The sequence below is a fragment of the Micromesistius poutassou genome, assembly GCF_964030765.1.
Source record: "Micromesistius poutassou genome assembly, chromosome: 16".
Taxonomy (NCBI): domain Eukaryota; kingdom Metazoa; phylum Chordata; class Actinopteri; order Gadiformes; family Gadidae; genus Micromesistius; species Micromesistius poutassou.
The window spans coordinates 1,156,309-1,179,603 of record NC_140286.1 but is presented as its reverse complement, the minus strand read 5'-3'; the positions used below and the strand labels follow the sequence as shown (position 1 = coordinate 1,179,603).

Below are 23,295 nucleotides of genomic sequence, written 5' to 3'. Positions count from 1 at the left end.
TGCGGGAATGGAGAATTTGTATTTAAGTTGATTTATGTTATATTGTTTATTATTAACAATATAATTGTTTATTATTATTATTATTATTATTATTTATCATTGATGTATTATTCTAATCAGATTTCACATTCAGTAATTAGAATGCAACATTATCTTATCGCATTTGTATTATCGACGTTTCTAACTAGAGAAGTTTATAATGGCCCTGATGCATTACCAATACTAGATGGTAGGCTACGGATGGGTGACGTTATTTAATCAAGCACTAGGCTAAATTATGACAAACACACTGTTTGAACTCAATGTCTGACAATTCAGTGTCAGTCCTAACCCTCAACACAATATTATCTACCTGTCACTTTCCCCCCCAACCATTGCCCTGTGTGTCTGTACTGTAACCCCTGCCCTGTGTGTCTGTACTGTAACCACTGACCCGTGTGTCTGTGCTGTAACCCCTGCCCTGTGTGTCTGTGCTGTAACCACTGACCCGTGTGTCTGTGCTGTAACCATTGCCCTGTGTGTCTGTACTGTAACCACTGACCCGTGTGTCTGTACTGTAACCCCTGCCCTGTGTGTCTGTGGCTCCCAGGCTGCAGCACGAGGTGTCCCTCCTGCAGCAGCAGCTGTGCGAGAGCAGGGAGCTGATGCACTCCCTGCAGAGCGAGCTGCAGGTGTACGACCGCGTGTGTGGAGGCACCAAGGCCAGCCAAGGTCAGTCGTCATAATGTGTATATTTCGTCATAATGTGTATATTTAATGTGCAATAACCCAAACACTATTATTTATTATTTATTCTTGAATATGTATATCACTGTGAAGAACTGTGCACCTTACCCCCCCCCCCTTTTTTCTGCACTATTTATTCATTTTGCACTTTATTAGATTTGTATTTTTATATTCTTCATTTGTATCCACTGGGAAGGAGATGTTTTTGATCCGTTGACCATTCATTCATATCTGTGAGAATCAACAGTGAAGTGAATCCACAACTGTAGAAACTAAAAAGCAAACAATAATTTAACAGCTATGTGATTATTACACATGAGGACATTTGTTTTTGTTAATAATGTATTCATAATGCTAACAATTTAGACATCAGAAGATGCTTTTTACCCAAAGCTGCCTACATTACATTTGCAGATTCATGTCACATACAAGGGTAAGGCAGATGTCCACAGATCACACATCACACTGTGGACGTCGGGGATCGAACACAAATAGCATCTAGTCTCTTTCATTTTCCCTGCTTTTATTTAACAATTCAATCCAAACCCACCGGCACCACCAGGAACCAGATGAAAGACTGTCCACCAATAAGGGCAAAGGCAGTCACCAGATGAAAGACTGTCAACCAATAAGGGCAAAGGCAGTCACCAGATGAAAGACTGTCCACCAATAAGGGCAAAGGCAGTCACCAGATGAAAGACTGTCCACCAATAAGGGCAAAGGCAGTCACCAGATGAAAGTCTGTTCACCAATAAGGGCAAAGGCAGTCACCAGATGAAAGTCTGTCCACCAATAAGGGCAAAGGCAGTCACCAGATGAAAGACTGTCCACCAATAAGGGCAAAGGCAGTCACCAGATGAAAGACTGTCCACCAATAAGGGCAAAGGCAGTCACCAGATGAAAGTCTGTCCACCAATAAGGGCAAAGGCAGTCACCAGATGAAAGACTGTCCACCAATAAGGGCAAAGGCAGTCACCAGATGAAAGTCTGTCCACCAATAAGGGCAAAGGCAGTCACCAGATGAAAGACTGTCCACCAATAAGGGCAAAGGCAGTCACCAGATGAAAGACTGTCCACCAATAAGGGCAAAGAGGAGGGGGTATCGCCCATCATTCTGAACTAGTGCTTGACCGACTTGCCCCCTCCCTCGCCCGCGGTCTCCAGGCTTCCTGTCGGGGGTGCCGGCGCTGCCCCTGGAGCTGGGCGAGCTGCTGGGCGAGGTGAGGAGCCTGCGGGCCCAGCTGCAGAGCAGCGTGCAGGAGAGCAGCGCGCTGAAGCAGCTGGAGCTCCACAAGCAGCTGGAGCAGAAGCTGGGCCTGGGCTCCCCGCGCACGCCCTCCCTGTCCGCCCTCACCGCCAGCCCCCAGAGGGACAGCTTCTACCGCCGGCAGCTGCTGCATGGTGAGGGCCACGGGGCCCGGGGGCCCACAGACACAGGCCCCGAGGGAGACAGGCAGTGGGGATGTATAGGGTGATAGACAGGTAGTGGGATAGATAGGGTGATAGACAGGCAGTGGGATAGATAGGGTGACAGACAGGCAGTGGGATAGATAGGGTGACAGACAGGTAGTGGGATAGATAGGGTGATAGACAGGCAGTGGGATAGATAGGGTGACAGACAGGCAGTGGGATAGATAGGGTGACAGACAGGTAGTGGGATAGATAGGGTGATAGACAGGCAGTGGGATAGATAGGGTGACAGACAGGCAGTGGGATAGACAGGTAGTGGGATAGATAGGGTGATAGACAGGTAGTGGGATGTACAGGTTGATAGACAGGCAGGTAGATATTTAGTTGCATGTATAAATACTCACAATTGTGTATAATATACAAAGTCCAACACACACATACACACACACACACACACACACACACATAAACATTTTTGCACCCCACACTGCCCACACACTCAATTTCCACTCACACTCACACTCACAATTTACATATAAATGCCTACATACAAATATCACATAACGGCATACAGTAACACATACAGGCCACATTCCACTCAAAGCATGTGAGGGCACATGCATGGAACGTGCTTCTGCTTTACGACGTGACATACTAACTCAGTACCCGTAGAGATGGTGCGTGGTGTTTAGATATACGAGTTGCATTGCTGTTGCTGTGTTTGAGCCCGGCGTGTGTGTTGCTGTGTGTGTGTGTGTGTGTGTGTGTTTTGCAGACCCGGCGCCGTCCCCGCCGGTCAGGGACATCGGTCTGTTTAACTGTGGCTCTCCGTACGGGCCGTACTCAGACCTGGACGACAGCCACAGCACTGCCAACGGTGTGGCTCGCCCTTTCCCCGCCCCTGCTAATCCTCTCAGCGGGGCGCACAAAGAGATCTGTGTTTTCCTTTGACAAAGTTTTGACAAACGCATGCATCGTGGATGAACCTTACCTGTGCTGCACCGTGGCATTTGGTTGTATAACGAATGCTTACAGCTCTACTCATTAGCACACACGATCGTTGTTGTTTAGGAAATAAGAGCTAAGATTTCTTAATTCCATTTTGACATAAATAGAGAAAACAAACCTAACTTTCTCTCCACCACCACCCCCCTCTGCCATCCAGCGCCGCTGCCGCTGCTGGAGGAGCCGTTCGACCCTCACTCCGAGCTGGAGGGCGACGCCCCCGACGGCTCGTTCGCCAATCGGAACGGCCGCCACGCCATCGGCCACGTGGACGACTTCAGCGCCCTGCAGCAGCAGGTCCTGGAGGGGCGGAGCCTCGTCCAGCGAATGGAGACGGCCCTGCAGGCCTGCCTCGGCCAACCGCCGCTGCCGGGCAACCAGGAGCAGAGCAACGACCTGGTGAGCGGACACAGAGAGAGAGAGAGAGCTTTGTTGCCATGGAGATGAGGGTGATGGGTGGTGATTGGACATTAGTCTTCCGAATAAAAAAAAAAAAAAAAGACGGAAAGTGGATATTAAGTGATCTCTGTGTGCAGGTGCTGGACTTCAGCTGCATCAAGGGTCTCCTGTCCAACACCAAGACCATGAGGCAGATCCAGGAGGAGGCCCTCTCCCTGCTCAAGATGTTCTGGAGAGCGGCTCTGCCCAGCAGCGACCGCTCCCCTGTCAGCCTGAAGAAGGTTTGTTCATCGCTATGGTTACCGCAGCACCGCTCGACGATCGCAGTCTCACGGGTTTACCGCAGAGAGGAGAGAGAGGGAGGGAGGGATGAGGGAGATGTATGAGGAGGATAGGAAAGAGATACTAGTACATCATGCATTCTTCTTAACATGTTTTAGACTCAGCAGATTATTAACATTATTGTTTATCAACAGCCGGACATTCGTCTTTGACGCAGCTCATATTTAAACATGAAAAAAACATTTAATATTCATCATTCAGACATAAAAGAAGATCAACGTGCAACATGGCAGTGTGCCTGGTGACATGAGTGATACAAACAGCAGTGGGAATGAAGGGGGATTGTAGTAACGTGCGTGCGTGCGTGCGTGCGTGCGTGCGTGCGTGCGTGCGTGCGTGCGTGCGTGCGTGTGTATGTGTGTGTGTGTGTCTGTGCGTGTGTGTGTGTGTGTCTGTGTGTGTGTGTGTGTGTGTGTGTGTGTTCCCATCCGTCCACAGGAGCAGTCCATGCAGGAGGAGATCCTGGCCCTGAGGCTGCGCATGTCGGAGCAAGAGGAGGTCCTGCAGGGGACCATCCAGAGGCTGAGGACCACCAACCGCAGCAAGGAGACCATGGAGCACTACATCGTCAACCAGCGTGAGTGCTCCGGGCCGCTGGGTCTACACAAGGTTTAGTGGTCCGGGGGTCTTGGGTCTACACAGTGGGGGGGGGGGGGGGGGGAGGAGAAGGAAGGATTACGCCGCGTTCACACTACCTCCGTCCGTCGACAGATTGAGGCTTTTTTGGGCGTTTCCATGTGTTTTCCCGGGTTGTATTACAAAGGCGGTTTCGTTGGACAGTGTATTTGCGTATATTTGCATGACGCAAATATGATTGGCCGACGGATCCGTCGCTGCCTGAAAAGTTGAACATTTCTCAACTTTTTGACAACGGAGCCGACTAGACGGACGGGATGCAGAAGACACTGATCAGTGTGATTGGTTTTAAAATGACTTTGGCGAGTTAGTTTAATCTAAAAATCAACTTTATAGTGGGAAAAACACACAAGGCTACGAAACACTATTATTATTATTTTAGGAACAATGACTTAAAAATGTCTTTATAATAACGGCTTTATAATAATAATAATAATCTATAAAGCCATCAAAGCTTTGCTTGAGGGAAGGTTGTGCTCTAAGCTGTACTAGTGCGGACTTGTGTTCACGCGTATGTGTAGTGTAGCTCATATGCACTGTTCCTGTGTTATCACAGTGTCAAGGACGCGCGATGTGATAAAGAAGGCAAGGACAAACTTGGAGGTAAACAAGCACGCCCCGACACGCGACACCCAGCCACCCAGTGTTCTTACACGTGTTCTCTGTATGTTTACACCCCAGTAGGTCCTAGCACATTGGGTTTCTCTCTCCTTTATTTTGTAATATGTTGTATTGTGTGTATTTGTGTTGTGTACTTTGGTTATTCCTGTTTCATTTGCCCCCCCACCCCCCCCCCCCCCGCCAACCCCCTCCAATGTGGAATTGTCTCCTCACTTCTTCTCTTCCTCCTCCAACTCTCTCTGCACTCTCTACTCAACCCTACCTGGCCTACCTGCATCTCCCTCTATCCCTCCCTCTCTCCTTCCCTCCCTCCCTCCCTCCCTCCCTCCCTCTCTCCCTCCATCCCTCCCTCCCTCTCTCCCTCTCTCCATCATCCTCTCCCTCCCTCCCACTCTCCCTCCCTCCCTCCCTCCCTCCCTCGCTCTCTCCCTCCCTCCTTCCCTCCCTCTCTCTCTCCCTCTCTCCCTCCCTCTCTCCATCCTCTCTCCCTCTCTCCCTCCCTCCCTCCATCCATCCTCTCTTTTGTCTCTTGAACCTCCAGAAGAATGAGCAGAGGCTATCCTCTCTAAGCCCCGCCTCTTCCACTCCCTCTGCTGGTAATTGTCTGACACCTCGTAGCTACGGCAACGGGTTGAAGTAGATCCGTGACATGGTTGTATTCCCTTAGCCGGGGTTTTACAGATATGTGTGTGTGTGTGTGTGTGTGTGTGTGTGTCGTCACGGACTACTTCCCCCTGAATGTGCCTGTTATTGTTGTGCTGTGGCTGACCATCACATGGGCTTTGCCGTTCCGTTTGGGCTGTTAACGGGGAGTGCTGTGCGCAAATGGGTGTTCATAAAGAACAGGATCACGGCTACTGCTGCTTTCGGTTGGGTTGATGAAGCTCCACCCCTTTCTCTCCATACCTAGCTTCTGCTGATCATGAGGACATGTTTCTTATCAGGCCTTCTGGTGAAATGATCTCAAAACATTTGTTTACCTTAAACAAGTTTTGAAATAAGTTAATTCTAAAAAAAGGATTTATTGTGCATACTTGTTCCATGGCGTCAAATTGATTGAACTGCATTGTTTCACATGAAGCACTCAGAGTTGAACTCCTTCACTCTTTAACATCCAGGACGTTCAAACTGAGTTAGTGTAAACATGCATGTGTCAGGGATTTCAGCAGCTTTTCTGATTATTTTTCTTCTGCTTCTCATCTGCCAGCAGTGACGTTTTGCTTAAAAACAGACATTTACATCATAACACAATAGACTTGCTAACCTTTACACGTGAAAGGGATTCTGTGAGATGACTCCTCTTCCTCGTATCCGTCCTCCCCCTCTTCTTCCAGCTGCGGACCCTAGACCTTCTGGCAGAGAGAGGCGCCATGATTGGAGTTTCCTGAAGACCAGCGAAGCCTCCGGCATTGCCGTGGCTACAACCAATCAGCGCCCAGTGGCTAGAAAACGCAGCAGCCAATGCCTTCTCGAGACTCTGACTTATTAAAAGAGAACCAGCCTCAACGCGAGCGACCTCTGATCACCCCCTGCCCTCCAAATAAGGACAGCCAAGCCCCCCCCCCCCCCTCCCTCTCCCTCCTCCCTCCACCTGCCGGCCTTACCTCGCCCCATTCGACCCCCTGCCCCCCATCCTCTATAACCACCCAGCTGAACTTCAGAGTGCCTCCATGCCTCTCACTCACCCCCCCCCCCCCCACCACCACCACCCTACCACCTGTCCAGCCATTATATTTGCAACTTGAGCCATATCCTCACACCGACTCCCTCTCTCCCCTCCGTCCACTCCCCCCACCCGTCCAAACAACCGTACATCTATTATTGTCTTTGTGTGAAAAATTCTACAGTTTGCATTGTTGTGAGAGTAACAGATGGTCTTTGCGATGTGCCTCCGGTGGTTTCCGTGACGTAAGTCTTGGGCTGATGCAGACGAAGGTAGAGGGAGGTTGTGCCCTCCGATCTGGTCTGCAGCCAGGTGTTCTTGGTCCTTTGGTTTTTGTGAAAGCCGTGTCTAAAAAGCCATGCTGGTGTCGGACCTGTATCGAGGGGCATCCTCTCCTACCAGCCAGACAGCCGTTGAGATGAGAAAAGGGTTAATGCATGTTTACTCGTGGCTTGTTGGAAGGAATTTTTAACGTACACACACTCACAAGTATACACACACTACATACATGAAATACCTGTGCAAACACGACAAACATATGATCAATCACTCAACCGAAACACAAAAAAAATTGGACCTCAACTTTTTACTGCCACAAAAATGCAAGTTTACTCCTTGTGGCGTTTTCCTTAATGAAGACATGTTTGCCAGTACAATGCAAAAAAAACATTTAAACCTACAATGTACCACTGAACACGTGAAGGAATGTACACAGTTGTGCACTGCTGAGCTCAGTATTTGTGTACTAGCTGTTATAATATATGGTGAGGGCTGATGAATGTTTTACTTTTAAGCCATTAGCCAAGAGTTCTCCTTGAGAACCAAGTAATGGTTCCATTTCGGTCCCTAGCCATCTCTCTCAGTGGCCAAAACATGAATCCATTGCCAGATTTGAACCCATATCCCAGCTATGATGGTGTGTGTCCATCTGCCTGGTAGAACTATTATAAGTGACCTTGTTTTGTTTGGACTAGCCCGTAAGGTTAAGGGCCGAAATGGAACCGGATCGAACCAGTATTCAATCTCCAGCGAAAGGAGTCCTCATTGGAGCATGTGCAATACTAACGTTTATCGAATGAACAAGAATTAAAAAAAAAAAACAGTTTGCTGTTTTGTTTTGCTATATCTTAGCCTGACAATGAAACGTATTTATTTATACACGTGATAATGTTAAGACAACCACCACGTGCAATATCGTACGCCTCTCTCTGTCGCTGTGTTTTATTCTGCAGTGATGACCGCATGACCGTTTTTCTTTTGGAGAGACACCACCAGACACCACATTGTGGTGAATTGTGGAGCAGGGGAGCACCGTGGCTTGCCAAAGTTTGAACTTTGAACTCCTTGATTTCATTTGATTTGCCTTGACCATGTGAAGGACAAACACAAGTCGTACCAGACCATAGGAAGTGAGACTATTGCTAAAAACCTGAGGACATTTCTGTCTTCTTACAGAACCACAGAGAGGGTAACCGTTGAAAAGAAAAGAAAAGTTGCGTCAGTTCAATGAGAACTATGTGACAGTAATTTGCTCCTTTAATGGACCAAAGCTTGACAAAGTATTTGTAGTTATTGTTGCGTTTCCATGGCAATGGCAAAAGATGTTAATCTGTTCTAATACGTTTTACAAACTTTGGCATGCTACTGGTGGGACCATTGTTCTAGTGCTGGTTTAGTGGTATCAGCTGTGTTGTTGCAGTTTGCTTAGATGTGTGTTCTTGCTGTACATTGTTATTGCTATTGTTTTGCTGTAAAATGCTGCTTTTTGTTGCCTTTGTTATGTTTTTAAAGTTTGCAGTTTAGAAAAAAAATCAATGCCAACCTTTGCTTTGTGCAAAGTGTAATAGCTGGGTAGCTGTGCAATAGCTTTATGACACACCTGCTTTTATTTGATGTTAAACATCAATGTTTTAAGAATATGTTTGAGTGTATTCACTTCTATGATTTGTATGATTTGTTAGGAATGTGTGTTAGAGTGTTGTGGCTATTTAAAAGAAATCCTCACATAGGCTGCATCACATGAGATCACGATCCACGCCTCGATGTAATGCCCCTTGATCACAGTATTAACGGAAACAACTAGAGGGCAGTGTTGCTTCGCTTGCCTTTAGCTTGAGTCTCGTTTGCACAAGATGCGAATGTAGGAAATGGCCTTGAACTAGCGCTGTGTGTTTAAAACTACATAAAACTATCTTTGCCAAAATAGGTCTTGTCTGCGCTCCGTCAGTTAACCCTAACCCTACTTATAGAAAAAGATATGAGTAAATTGCCAAATATTTAAACATAAAATGCGAATTGCTATTTGGTGGAAGGTAAAACCATTAAGAGTTTCAAACAATCGATTAAATCAAGCTTCGACCAGTGTTTTTAAAGATTCGGTCCGCACCTTTTTAGAGCGTAAACAATGCCTTTTTGATAGTTTGTTTAGAGGGAAACATAACGGCGTATGAAACAGTGTATTGATGGTTCTGTTTGTATATAGTACTTTTGACTGATGTGATTGGAAAGCAGCTTTGTTTTTGTAGAAGGAAAGAGAACTAGAATTGCCGAGACAGGACTCCATGCGGGTCGGTCTCTGAAGACGAAGTCACAGTGTGTGTTGTGTTAACGCATCATGAAAGGTTTTCTGAAGAAATAAATGAAACAAAAGTGAAATGTGTGGTCTAACCTTACCCTGCACCACAAATACAGAAGTACACGCACGTAGTCAGTTTATCAACAGAGAGTTAAGGGACTATCTGCATTGTTATACATACAAAAGGATAGATTTGCAATTATGCTATCTTTATCTTTTCATGTAACTCAAAGATAATTTGGGTTCATACAATATCTCTTAACACACAGTTAATAAGTTAGTTAGATTTATTTGCAAACACCAGGTAAAAACCAGTACACTCAAATTGAAAACCAGTTTTTTTTGCATTTTCTATAAAGACAAACATAAAACGGTTCCAAAATTCTAGTTTTGGTTCAAGCTTCACAATACCCACACACTTTTAATTATTTCATTCTGAGCAAACAACTAATCAACACTTGAAGCCAATCTTAAATTGATGTCCTAGTCATTTAGAAAACATTGTGTTCAGTGTAATTTTCACCAACTTCATAATTAGGACCCTACAGGAAATTCCTCCAACCCCATGATTATGGCACTAGAATAGACAAAATTGAAACATTGTGCTGATGGAGGGAAAAAAGGAGACATTTCAGATCAAACACAAACATGCATTGTCTTTTCCATCCTTAACAGTGCCAAATAATGAAAAATATATCCATCTCAACAGTGACAGTCGTAGCAAAACTTTGCATGATAGACTTTCTTTTTACATGACTACTAAAAAAAACTACAAAAAAAAAACATCACTGTTGGTTGTGAGAAAACAAAATTGAAATCAATCAACACATGCAAAATAGCTATAGCAACAGGAAATGTTTGCGTGCGCAAGCCACTTCATATAAATATACATGCCAACACATGTAGTCAAATACAGTACATCCTTATGGACAATCTTTTTAAACACACATAAAGCACTGCAATCTTAACATCTCTATTTCGGAAAAACAAAACATAAGACTGGACTGCAGTCCCTCCAACCACTACAGTACAAGAGCTGTAATGCTGCATAGTTTAACACTTATGTCAATACTCCTGCGCGGGGGATGATTAAAGTGCTGGCAGCATTATGAAACGATGAAGGCAACAGCTGAACTAAACCAATTGGGTGCCTGGGACCTACATTCCACTAACACCAGTCTGATTAAAGAACTAAAAAGGAACAAATTGCTCTGACTCCCCTCAACCAGTTCTATTGCACTTGATCAGGCGGCCTCCAGCCTTCTGTCATTAGCCCTGCCTGTTTGTATGGTACTGTGCGGAACGGAAATGAACAGACTTTGGCCATGGCTACACTTTCTGTTTCAATGTGTGAGCTTTAGGATCTGATTACACCGTTCAAACCACATTCTCAGGCTGCCTATGAATCCATTATCGCCGTGCTTCCTGTTGACAAACATCACTTCCTTCAAGTAACGGCTGCAGTGTGTCGGGTCTGAACAGGAAACGATCACATAAACTTAAACCTGAAAAACACAATCAATAAAACTGGCTGTTTCTATGCAACTCATAGTGACCCTTAGAAACATACCCTTAATCACACTTTCATCTAAACTGTCTTTGTCCACAAGAGCATGCACCCCTCCCCCCCCCCCCCCCTCCCAGGTGACCAAAACACACAAATAAACACTGTGGTTCTCCATGTCCCTTAATACCACTCTACCACTGTAGACTGTGAATCAATCCCCATTGTAGCTTCTATCCAGCCATGAGTGACGAGCAGGCTCTGCATTGCCAATGGCTCCACTGACCACACTACATGGATCCATGCTTTGATCCAATCCTCTTTCCTCTCCAGAGCCCTTTAGAGGAGAACAATGTGCCACTTCTAACACTGTCTGAACCTAGCCACTGGCTTTAAGCTTACCCGTAAAGTGTTGCTTCAGTGCAATGCTTGGCTAAATGCGCTGATTAAAAAAATTCAGTGGATTCCACACATGCAGCTCTCTGCTATCTAGAAGCCAAAGCGGTTGAGGTTTTAGATGGGCTTGTACAGCAGTGAGGTCACATACTTCTTCTTGTATCTGTGAGTGGCACTTAGCACCATCACCCCATCCTGAAAGACAAAGGAAAACAGAAAGGGAGTTTTGTTATGAGTTTTTGTTATCTAATGTATTAATGGGTATGCAATTTGCGGACGGAAGAAATGTACATCATAAATAGCTTTTAAATAGTTGACCCATCTTCGGGTGTCGGCTTAGCTCAGGAGGTAGAGCGGGTTGACTTGTAACCGGAAGGTTGCTAATTCGATCCCCGGCTCCTCCTAGTGTCGGTGTGTCCCAGAGCAAGACACTTAACCCCTAACTGCTCCTGACCAGCTGGCTGTCGCCTTGCATGGTTGGCATGGCCGACCGCCGTCGGTGTGTATTAACCGTTGTAAGTCGCTTTGGATAAAAGCGTCTGCTAAATGTAAATGTCAATGAAATCTTACTGAGAGAGCGGTCTGTACTAAACCGTGGTAGTAACCCTATGCTCAGACAGTTTATGGAGGAACGATGAAGCATTCGATTCCGTCCGGCTCACCTTTATTGACAGGGCGTAAAGGTGGTTCAGCATGACGTGGTTTGGTTCTGGTAGCAGTGCGGGGTCACACTGTGACGGTGAGAGAGAGAGAGAGAGAGAGAGAGAGAGAGAGAGAGAGAGAGAGAGAGAGAGAGACGGTGAGTGAGAGAGCCAAAGTCAAATAAAAAGCTCTTGAGATAGGAAGCGGGAGCGAGAAAGGCCAGCTCACAGATATGTTGGTGTCCTTGTTCAGTATGACTTGGAGGAGGTGAGGGGGTAGGATGGGCGGGGCCTTGAAGCGCTCCTCGGGTTTGAAGACGTAGTGCTCCTGTCCGTAAGGTCCTGGTGGGGAGCTGGATAGATCTGGAATCGCCCCCCCCAAAATGGTGCAAAAACAAACACAACACCATCACACCTCTGACAGTGACCGACTTATCCACCGCGTGACCGTGAGGTGACGACAAACGTGGCGGACGCCTGAATCCCGTTTGACTGACCCGTAGTGTCGGAGCTGTCCAGAGAGTCCACCTGCAGGGCGTCGAACACCTCAAAGTCGGACTTCCTCACCTGGATCAGGTTGTTGATGGTGCCCAGCTGGCTGGTCACCACAGTCTGGAAGTAGTGGCACATCAGAGTTTGCAGAATAACTTAGCCACTTAGTTCATTTAGAACATAGCGTTTTTTGGTCGTTGGACAGGCTTAGGCCACCTCAAAACACTAAGGAACCCAAATCTAGAAGATGCTTCTGACTTATTTCAATTACTCAAATTACTTATTTGTTCATCTAAAGAGTGGTTACATTTTACTCAGAGTATGATTTGACTGACAGACGGTTCAGATCACCGTACTACATGAAGAAGCTGAAGCCCTTGAGCGGAGCCCTTCCTGTACCTCTGAAGGGTCATGAACCCACTGTCCGTCCACAAAGAACTTGTACTGGTGCTCTCCTTCTGGCAAGTCCAAGATGGCTACAAAGTCATTGTGGCTGAGGACACAGAGCGACACACACCATTATCAGTCCATGAAATAAAAAATGCTTAAAATGACTGCCTGGTGCGTTTACTTACAGTCACTTATTCAAGCATTCGTAATGTTTCGATTTGTGCACGATGTGGATGTAACAGTGATTATCGATCCAGTGCACTTACATTCTAAGATCCCACATTACGTATCTTTACAGTCATGTGTATTATGTAAACCATGTAAAAAAAAAAATCATCCCTCCTCCTCTTCACCTTTTATTGAGGGGGATTTTGGTGCCCCAGTTGTTGAAGGAGCCGGCGATGAAGACGTCCTTTCCTCCCCCAGCCCAGCGGATGACAGTCGGCCTGGCCTGGGGCCCCGTCTTCACCAGGTCGTCTAGATCTGGGGGGGTGAACTCCTTCTCCCCAGACACCTGGTGGGCCAAAAAAACATCAGCCTCAGTCCCGTCCACCCATCAGGACCACATGTCCCGTTGCCTCGCCTAAGAACAGTTCACATTGGTTGTGAGCGTGAGCAGGAGAAGGGAGATATTTAAAAATGACAAAGATAAAATAAATCTCAAGACACAGAATAGCTTTTGTCTGAAAAATTAATGAATGTCCAGTCCCCCTTGTAGCAGCTATTAATTTAGTCTTATTCTATTCTCTATCTCCAGCCTTTCACTGTGCACATTTGAATGGAGGTGTGGCATGTGTCTTGAACTTGAACAATAAGAGTATTCATTCATCATAAAAGGTCACGAAAAGATGATAGCTATAATGATTTGTGAAATGAAAAGTGAAAACACGTTTTCATGGGACTACTTTTGACTCTGATCCATGAGTATTGAAGATGTTGGGGTCGTCTGTGCTGTCCACCAGCTTGTTGCTGTGCTCCTGGTCTTTGTGGCTACCGCCACTGTCGGAACGATGAGCCTTGGCACCGTGGCGGTCAGCCGACACCCTGTCGCTTGTGTTACCCATGGCAACCGACTTCTAATGGAAAAAAAAAAAAAAAAAAAAAAAAATTACCACCATTAGAAACTATTAATAATCACAAAACAACAACACTGCTGGTATTATGATATCTAATACAGAGAAGGCATAAAGCTGCTGGGATTCGTTTGTCACTGAGAAGAGGGTAGTGTTGGGTATTATTTAAAGTCCGTGTTGCAGGGTTAATTTTTTTTTGTTTGCTTGTGCAATTTGCTTGTTGGTAATAAACATTTAAACGGTTATCCATTGTATTTAATGTTGTTGGGTATCACAAAACTGAATTTAATACGAAAAAGAAGGTAGGATTTTAGCGGTTTGCAATTGATTCTCATTTCCCCCACAATGCATTGCATGACGTCACGTTGGCGACGACAGACTGAAGCCCCATTGAGACCCTTGAGAGTAGAGTCTAGTAAGAGTGTTCAGCAGATTATACAGATAAATATATATATATATATATAGCCTAGATAGATAGATAGCCTATTCAAGTATTTATTATTGCCAAACGACACAAATCGTCGGGAATTCATTTTGGTGATTCGGTTCACACAGGACAGTAGGCTACAAGACCACACAGAACAAGGGAGACAACACGTCTGACTGGACATACACAAAAGACATCACATTAAAACGAGACACATGCGTTGATAGATGGATATAGATAAATATGTTATGTTATATATAAATATTTTTTGCCAAGCGGAGCCAGCCAGTCCCGTGCGCGTATGCAAATTAGCCATGTGCGCCAAATAAAAACAGAAGAAGGACGCAATGTTGAGAAGTCATACTAAAAACGGATAGCAAGCGAAAGCTAAACCAGTGAGTGTATCACTCACACACTTTGGGTCCATTCTAACTTAAGGTAAGAGGCTATTTAAATCTTTGCAGTGACTGAATGTTGATACTAGGTAGAACTGATTGTGGTGCATAAGATGAGTGTGTGCGACTGTGCGTTGTGTCCTTCCCGGCTTCGCACTACTGCATGGTTAGTTGTGGAAGCAGCCTAGCCTTGGAGTTGGAGAAGTTGGAGTGATTTTTGTGTTCGTGCGATGAGCACACCCGCCGTGGTGATGTTTGGCTCGTTGTGGGCTGTCAGCATCCGCCGGGTTGGACGAATGTGCTTTGCGTGTCAACGATGTATCTGTCTGATCGTATTTGCTGTAGATGGTGGATGGTTAAATAATGTCACACGAGCGGTCATACTGCAGGCTGTCATTTGCAAGTTCACTGATTGCGTGTCTGATAGGCTAATACATATCGGTTTATCAAAATTGTTAAGTGTGTGTTCTTGCCACCTCTTCCTCATCCCAGACGCCCTAGTTCTAGTGCTAGGCTGAGGCTACCGTCCACCACCACGTCTCCCCAACGTGACGTCATAGTTCTAGTACTAGGCGGAAGCTACCTTCCACCACGTCTCCCCAACGTGACGTCATAGTTCTAGTGCTAGGCTGAGGCTACCTTCCACCACGTCTCCCCAACGTGACGTCATCGCCGAGTTACGGAAGAAAACACCCGTTACTACCAAAAAACGACAAAAACTGGACTTTAACGCTATTTTGGAGACATTTTATTAATGATCTACTTATTTTGAGTGCTTCATGTACCCATTAATCGAAACTTCCGGTTAACCTGCAACATGGGCTTTAATTACATAGCGTGTACTAAAGAGTTCAAACTAACGTTATAGCGAGAACTAACATAATGGAACATGATTGGCTGGGCTGTATTGAATTAATGTTCAAGGTCGACTTGCCTCGTTAAAATTATGTTTGTCATACAAATGTTGATAACAATTAAATCACTCAATTGAAAAATACAACGAATGTTAACGTTACACATTAAATATTATTAATATATGACTAACTAAAAATCGCATCAGAGGTCTGGTGAATGTGCGCGGAGATTGTTATGGCAGCTTTATGTTAGAACATAATTTATATATATATATTTTTTTTTTTTCCCAATGCCCAGTCGTGGTTCGTTCATATTCAACAAGTGCGACATCACATCACTGATCAGAGCAGTGCACATTAAACACGGTGGCATCTGCAGGGTTGAAGAGACAGCTCGGTGCGTAACGTTACACAGTGATGTTCTTCCAATAAGTTGGGCAGTGTTCACAGGAGCCATGTTGTCCCCCTCCAACTCAACACTGTGTACAGCTACAAGGTTTCTAGCTAGCGATGGACCGACTCTTAGCTTCGCTTTAACGTCCCGTCATTAACCCCTTCGAGGGTTTAGTCCGTCCGTACACTTGCCCAGCAAAATACCACAAACGAACTCAAACTGGTAACGAGATGACAAATAAGCGCCTTACCAATTGTAAGCAGTTTGGAAGTTTGTTTTTGTCTGAAGGCCCACCTCCTCTACATTAAACTTCAGCAGGAATCCCCAGCTACGGTGTCTCGCTAGGACAAACCTCGCGCGGGATAGCAACGCGGTCGACCCAAACATGATGCACGAACCATGGGCAATGAACTATACAATGTAAATACGTAATAACGACTTACCTATACCAACAAACCATGCCTCCTTATTGAGTGTATAGTTTTTGTAAACAACAAACATTGTTTAATATATTTTAATTAGGGTTTAGGTTTTATTTGTATTTCAAATGTTAAAATACAGCTTTGGAGGCAGTCTTTGACATGCATACACATTTACACACATTTCTCATTATGTTGTAATAATTCCAATAGAAATTGCCCAAGGGTCATTGTAGACCCTGCAGACATCATACTTCATCATCATACATACAGTGGTCTATGATCCTTGATAATGCTATCGACATGCTCAACAACTATCAAAGCCATTTTACAATAGGCTCAAGAGGTCTACCTTCTCAATCCCAGAACATACAGAAATTGAAAGTATAATACAACTCTCGATAAATGTTTTTGTATGTGTTTTAAATGGGATTGATCTAGTATCTCACATGTTTTGGTCAGTGTGTACACTACACACACATTCATACATAACATAAATTGAAACTTTTCTTTGCAGTTCTGTCAGATACATACATTCACAAGCACGACAACAACCTGGAAGCGAACTAGTTTTCTTGAAGTTGCATGGTAACAGCATAGACATTGTAAATAACACACTGTAAATTAAATGTACATCTAATGTTTGAATTGTAAACATAATACCCAAACAAAACACTCAATGCCACGAAATGGTGACGCATTGAGTGAATTTAAGGCACATTAAATAGTTAAAAAAATATTCAGATGAGCAAGTGCGGATTGCTTCGCTTTGCTATACTGAATGTGTTCACATGCATTAGTAAAAATATGTACTTGAAAATGCACACACAAACAGCCAAAAGTCAAAACAAATGATAATGATAAATCCTATTAAGAATAATTAAAATCATGTTGGATTGCTTTGCTTGTGAAGATACGATTATCTTAACTCGGTTCAGTGGTTCTGCAAGATTAATTCATATCATAGCTCATATATAAATAAGACAATAATAAAAGTTTAGTAGTCTCACAAGCATTGGAATATTATTTCCACAAAAATAAAATGAGTATTAATCTGTTGTATTCTTCGGAACTACAAATATCTTATTTAATCTTTTTTCAACACCTTGTCAACCCCACAATTCTGTGATTAAAATTAGAATTACTTTATATTTTAAAACACAAAATGTGGTGTTCAAAAGAGCGAACCAGGAGCTGGTGTGATGGTTTGGATATTAATAGAATTAAACTAAAAATGGACCCCAGGACCCCTGGACAAGCACCAATCCGTCAAACTTCCTTGAAGAAAAACTATGTGTCAAAACTATAGGATCCTATTGCACAATGTATTGGTATATCCTTTATATTCTATATTCTTTTAGACTGCTCACAGGGGAATGGCATTAATTTAAAACGTCAAACATTTAACAGCATGCATTCCAACCAAACAACCCCGGCTTGTGTTATCAAAAACTGAAAAAAAACATCATGATTCTTGCTCCTTTTACAGAAGCGATAAAATGTTCTTGGCTCTTAACCCATGGTTCACTCTGTCATTTTGGAATCCTTAAATGTAAGACTTATAACTCTTCCCATTGATACGGAAATATCAGTTGGAGATCCCCAAACCAGTCTTCATGTATTCATACACCACATAACTAATGCTGACTGCGGGGATGACCTTCATAAAGTTAGGCAGGATGCCCCTGTAGAGTCCAAAAAAGCCATCTTTGACCATGATTCTCTTCACAAGCTGGCTCATAGTCGGCTGGTCGGACGGATCCAGAGTGGCTGAAGATTCAAAAAGATAAATCATTCACAAAATGTCTCAGATCTTTTTTGACTGTACGCTATCTAAAAACGACAATTGCCTCGGCTTAATTATTAAATATAAGTAAATTAAATAGAAATACAATGATGAAATCATCCATCCAGTCATCCATTAATATTGATGGGGGCATACCCCTACTACTTACCACAACAATATATACCCATGCCTGTACTATTTTGCTACCATTTTACTCTGTTGCCAAAATATGAGTACTGACCCTGTGCTTGCATGCGTGTGCGTAGGAGGGCTAGGGGGTAGCTAGCCAGCTGACCACATGTGCTGGAGATGGTTCCACAGCCGAGCAAAACCAGTATACCGGGGTTGGGCGTGTCTTCGGCATAGTGGGACAACCAGGCATTCTTGAGACTCTGAGACAAAAGGGAATAAAGCCAATATAGAGAATTGCAGTGTTACAGTAAAACTGCTTTGTAAGCAATTTGCATTCACATGGCTGATGATTGAGAGGTCGATGTATTCCAAATATGACTTAATTAAAATGAGTGCACTTTATTATGAAATGTCATCGACAGGGTAAGCTTACCTCATACACAGCAAGGTCAATGCCAGCGTATGGAATGATGCCCAGTAAGTTAGGGAGGTAGCCCTTATAGAAAGCCTTAACTCCCTCTTTGTGTAGGATGGTCTTTGCACAGTCAAACATCCCTGAAAACTGCCCTGTTTTCCTCAGAGTCAATCTGGTCTTCATCAACTTAACAACAAGGGAAGAAAAACACAGATTTTCAATAAATGCTCAAATAAATAATTATTAGCATATTAACCTCTATGAAAATTAATGAATAGTAATGCCTATTTAATCATTTGTCCAAACATTTTTCTCGAATATATCTAAAAGCAATGGCAGTGAATGCATGTCTTTCTTTCCGTTGATGTGTCTCAGTCTCCTGTGTTTACAATATGCTGTGTTGTATACTCTACACCGGCTGCGCTCCCCACAGGTTCTCAAATAACAAGGAGCTCTTTTGAAACACACAGACAAGCTCTCTGTGCGTTGTGTGTTTGCTTAAGTTAAATGCAGTCGTAACACCATGTAAATGTATTGTAAGTAGGAACAAAATATGCCTACTGGCTCATCTTCTATTTGTTTAGGGATTAGCTTTTCGGCAGCACCAGCTGAAAACAATATAAAGTAGTAGTTTCTTAACGCAGAACTCAATACAAGGTGCAAAGTCTGCAAAGGATTGTGTTTTTAACTTCCTGGAGATTTATCAAGATCAAAACGCAAACTGGTCCAGCCAGACGCACTGATTATGGAGAACATGCAATGGATCCGTAGAAAACAGGACGAAAAACAGAGACGCAAGAGGAAGAGGGATCGAATGATCCTGGAGGAGGCTCAAGATGCATCAGATGCCTCAGATGCCTTACCTCCATGGGGTAAAGAGCTGTCTGCGCCGTGGCCCCTGCCAGAGAGCCAGCCATAAACCGCTGGTGTATCTCCACCTTGCTGCCCTCTGAAGACAACAACTTCTTATACTGCCGGAGACAATCCAATATGTTTTAATTCAACTTTTTAAAATGAACGATTGATTATGTACGTTTATATACACACACACACACACACACACACACACACACACACACACACACACACACACACACACACACACACACACACACACACACACACACACACACACACACACACACACACACACACACACACACACACAAAGACACACATCATGAAACAGCCACACACACACACACACTGGCTCTTACTTGCTCATAGGCCATGAATTTAATGGATGTCTCTGGAGCGATCTTCAACACATTCACTCCATTACCCCTCCACAGCGAGGCGACTCCGCCCTCCTTGATCATCTGCCTGAAGCCCCCGGCGAGGCTGATGCGGTGTGTTTTGGAGGAGTGAACCTGCAGCCCACAGACATGGAGGCCCGTCACACAACGGCCACACTCAAGATGACCGACATCGCCTTGTTTCAAGGGGCCACTATTTTACCACCAGGCGTGGTGTTGATTAGTCATTACAAGCCATTTACGAACTGTTTGTGACATCACACGCTGGAGTGTCCACCACCACCCAGATGTGTGATGATAACCTACAGCCTACTGGTGGGTAACATTCCCTCGGGCTGGAGTATTAATCTGTTGTATTTTTCCGAACTACAAATATCTTATTTCATCTTTTTTCAACACCTTGTCAACCCCACAATTCTGTGATTAAAATTAGAATTACTTTATATTTTAAAACACAAAATGTGGTGTTCAAAAGAGCGAACCAGGAGCTGGTGTGATGGTTTGGATATTAATAGAATTAAACTAAAAATGAAACTAAAAATGACATCACACGCTGGAGTGTCCACCACCACCCGGATGTGTGATGATAGATCAGCCTACTGGTGGGTAACATTCCCTCGGGCTGGTAGGTGGATCTGTCTGGGTCACTAGGGTTGATATTTGAAATGGGTCTGCAATGGCTAATATCACACCCGAGGATAAAACGGGATGCGCATTAATACACAGGGGAAACGAAAAGGTCGGTTTGCAGGCAAACTTTGTGATGTCTATGCTCCACCTGCATGAAGACCTTCATCCGGTCCAGAGGGGCGGTGCCGGTGCGAGAGATGGCCCCGGCCACCGCCCCGGCCGCCAGCTGCTTCCACCAGACCCCAGAGGTCTTCTCCTCCTCCGTGAACTCGTCCGGGATGGCCAGACTGTCGCCTATGTCCAGCACCTGGTGGGGAGGGGGCGTCACACGTTACAGCTTGGGAGAAGTTGTGGAGATTGGGTCCAGTAACATAAAACGGCCAGTCTTCCCAAAAAGACATAAAGACATCAAACTCAAAACAATGGCAGGTAAGGGTTATATACATTACAACAGATCATTTTAGCTATTTAGGATTATTGTTATTGTTTTCTCTATTTTTTTATATGAAGTTGATAGAATAGGTTATTGAGTTTGACACACATTGACAAGGCAACATGAGTACAAATCAGAGTTGCTGTTGTTGTTGTTGTTGAGTGTCAAAGTGTGTCAACACTGTTGAAGCAAAGACCTGCAAAAACACACACTTATCAATCGCAAAATGTAATGATGATCTGGGTTTTTCATTTACAGACAGCCTTAACCCATACATGACGTAACACCCCCTTCCGATCTGAGGGGCCAACCCCAATGAACAAGTAGGACGGCTGTTAGGAAAACAATGCAGCAAGTATCTGCTAATAAATCCTAATCTCAAGCTATGAGGTGACTCAACCTTTGTACTGGGAGCTTTAGACTCAGATAAACAGATAAACTGCAGCCGCATAATTGTGACGCTAGTCCTGCTGTCTACCTATTGTGATTCTAAATCCTAAATGTACCAGGTGCAACACTACTGGAAAAGGCCTACAATTACAGGCGATCGTGGGGGGTAGCTGTGGGGAGGAGAAGAGAATATGAAGAAATTCACTAAGGTGTGACCCTGCCACAATAAACTGTAATTCGGCTGTCAGGTACAGACACGTTTTATCCGTTTTAGGCGGAAGGCTATTGGCCATGCAGGTTTGAATGACTTGTCTTTTTGCGATGGATAGGCGTGGCTTTTTGTCTTTACCGAAGAGTGTTTCCAGTAGTGTATGATGTCGTCCAGGTTGTGGGCGGGGTTGAAGCGGAAGTGTTCCCGCCATTCATTCCAGTCCACCATCATGGTCCCATCGATGTCCATGCTGGCCACACACACACACACACACACACACACACACACACACACACACACACACACACACACACACACACACACACACACACACACACACACACACACACACACACACTATAATGAATAGACTGGATTGCAACTGCTATCGGTGTATAACGGATAGACATTTATAGATACCTCTGTAATATCTTCTGGGCATCTTTTTTGGATACAGACATGCCCAACTCAGAAAGGGACTGCTGGATTTCAGTGGCATCGATTCGTCCTAGATTATAAAAGGTTATTATTATTTGATTATAAAAATATTGAACTTGCAATACTTTTACGCAGCAATATACATATATATACATTCACATAATATATACATTCACATAGAGAATTATAAATTGTTTGTAGGGTAACGCTTAGAAATCAACATGTGTATGCAACATGTGTTTCATTTATACCTTACCATCGTTATTTTTGTCCAGGCTTTTGAATGTCAGGCGCAGTTTCTTCTCATGCTCTTTAAGATATTTAGTGAACTCGCTGAAGTCCAGGCTCCCATCTTGGTTTTTGTCACCAGACGATACGATTTTCTATGTAAAAAAAAAAAAAGAGTTGTTCTGTTTCCATCAAATCGAAGCACCTACTGCAAAATCTTTGACACACACACACCGACACACGCAGACAGACACACACCGACGCGCACACACACACACACACACACACACACACACACACACACACACACACACACACACACACACACACACACACACACACACACACACACACACACACACACACACACACACACACACACACACACACAGTTTTACCTGTGCAGCCCCTTGGCGGAATATGCCCATAGCAGCTAGGCCCGTTCTTAATTCAGCCACATCCACCTTCCCATCTTTGTTGGCATCAAGCTTGTCGAACAGCTCTTGGTATGTCTTTTGACTATCAGCATCCCAGCACCGTGCCTTTCTGAGTAAACACGTATGCAATGTCTGATACATTGTAGAAAGTGTCGTGGCAATGTTGCAGCAAGACGTCCTGAGCGAGAATTTAAAGAAGCAAAGTTATCAATTCATCCTTCAGAGCGGGCGCGCCTCTCGCAAATTTGGTCTGCAACCGTCGTTCGAAATACACGCGTTTGCAATTTGCCGAATTGTTGAAAACATTCCCACTCACAGTCCTCTTCCTAGCTTAAGACAGATTCTGGAGGGTCGTAGGGAACTGCAGTACTGGAGGGCGGAGCGTAGGCTACGCAGCTACGTATCATCTCTCTCTTTATCACCATTCGTCTCTTTACCCCTTACAAAAATATAGATTTTTGCCTGTAAGATATATTTTATATCAATGCAACACCACAGGAGATCAGGATAAATGTAATATCCTATATATAGCCTTTATATATAACGTAATATTTACATTTAAATTAGGGCTATGTAT

At 44.3% G+C, this 23,295-nt stretch overlaps 3 protein-coding genes across 3 annotated transcripts in view; 1 reads left to right on the top strand and 2 right to left on the bottom strand.

Moving 5' to 3' along the window:
• The window catches only part of LOC311361216 (uncharacterized protein), a 27,140-nt gene extending 17,683 nt beyond the window's left edge, over positions 1 to 9,457 (top strand). The window contains exons 12-19 of the mRNA XM_084481418.1: positions 574 to 711; positions 1,891 to 2,127; positions 3,302 to 3,540; positions 3,678 to 3,821; positions 4,321 to 4,459; positions 5,075 to 5,121; positions 5,681 to 5,735; positions 6,474 to 9,457. Of these exons, the coding sequence (XP_084337544.1) occupies positions 574 to 711; positions 1,891 to 2,127; positions 3,302 to 3,540; positions 3,678 to 3,821; positions 4,321 to 4,459; positions 5,075 to 5,121; positions 5,681 to 5,735; positions 6,474 to 6,628 (1,154 nt within the window). The 3' untranslated portion in view covers positions 6,629 to 9,457. The remainder of the gene's footprint in view (positions 1 to 573; positions 712 to 1,890; positions 2,128 to 3,301; positions 3,541 to 3,677; positions 3,822 to 4,320; positions 4,460 to 5,074; positions 5,122 to 5,680; positions 5,736 to 6,473) is intronic.
• Positions 9,458 to 9,652: 195 nt separating this feature from the next.
• prkab2 (protein kinase, AMP-activated, beta 2 non-catalytic subunit) lies at positions 9,653 to 16,271 on the bottom strand. The gene is made up of 8 exons (XM_084480654.1): positions 16,194 to 16,271; positions 13,706 to 13,876; positions 13,154 to 13,314; positions 12,810 to 12,903; positions 12,416 to 12,530; positions 12,148 to 12,281; positions 11,940 to 12,008; positions 9,653 to 11,472 (listed from the first exon to the last, which is right to left on the bottom strand). The coding sequence occupies exons 2-8, from the start codon at positions 13,862 to 13,864 to the stop codon at positions 11,395 to 11,397; spliced, it is 810 nt and encodes a 269-aa protein (XP_084336780.1). The 5' UTR covers positions 13,865 to 13,876; positions 16,194 to 16,271; the 3' UTR covers positions 9,653 to 11,394.
• Positions 16,272 to 17,899: 1,628 nt separating this feature from the next.
• LOC311360461 (mitochondrial adenyl nucleotide antiporter SLC25A24-like) lies at positions 17,900 to 23,023 on the bottom strand. Its single transcript, XM_084480538.1, has 10 exons — positions 22,680 to 23,023; positions 22,310 to 22,436; positions 22,036 to 22,123; positions 21,754 to 21,865; positions 20,730 to 20,888; positions 19,913 to 20,065; positions 19,559 to 19,666; positions 18,714 to 18,881; positions 18,390 to 18,540; positions 17,900 to 18,132 (listed from the first exon to the last, which is right to left on the bottom strand). The coding sequence occupies exons 1-10, from the start codon at positions 22,857 to 22,859 to the stop codon at positions 17,951 to 17,953; spliced, it is 1,428 nt and encodes a 475-aa protein (XP_084336664.1). The 5' UTR covers positions 22,860 to 23,023; the 3' UTR covers positions 17,900 to 17,950.
• Between the last annotated feature and the right edge of the window lie 272 nt (positions 23,024 to 23,295).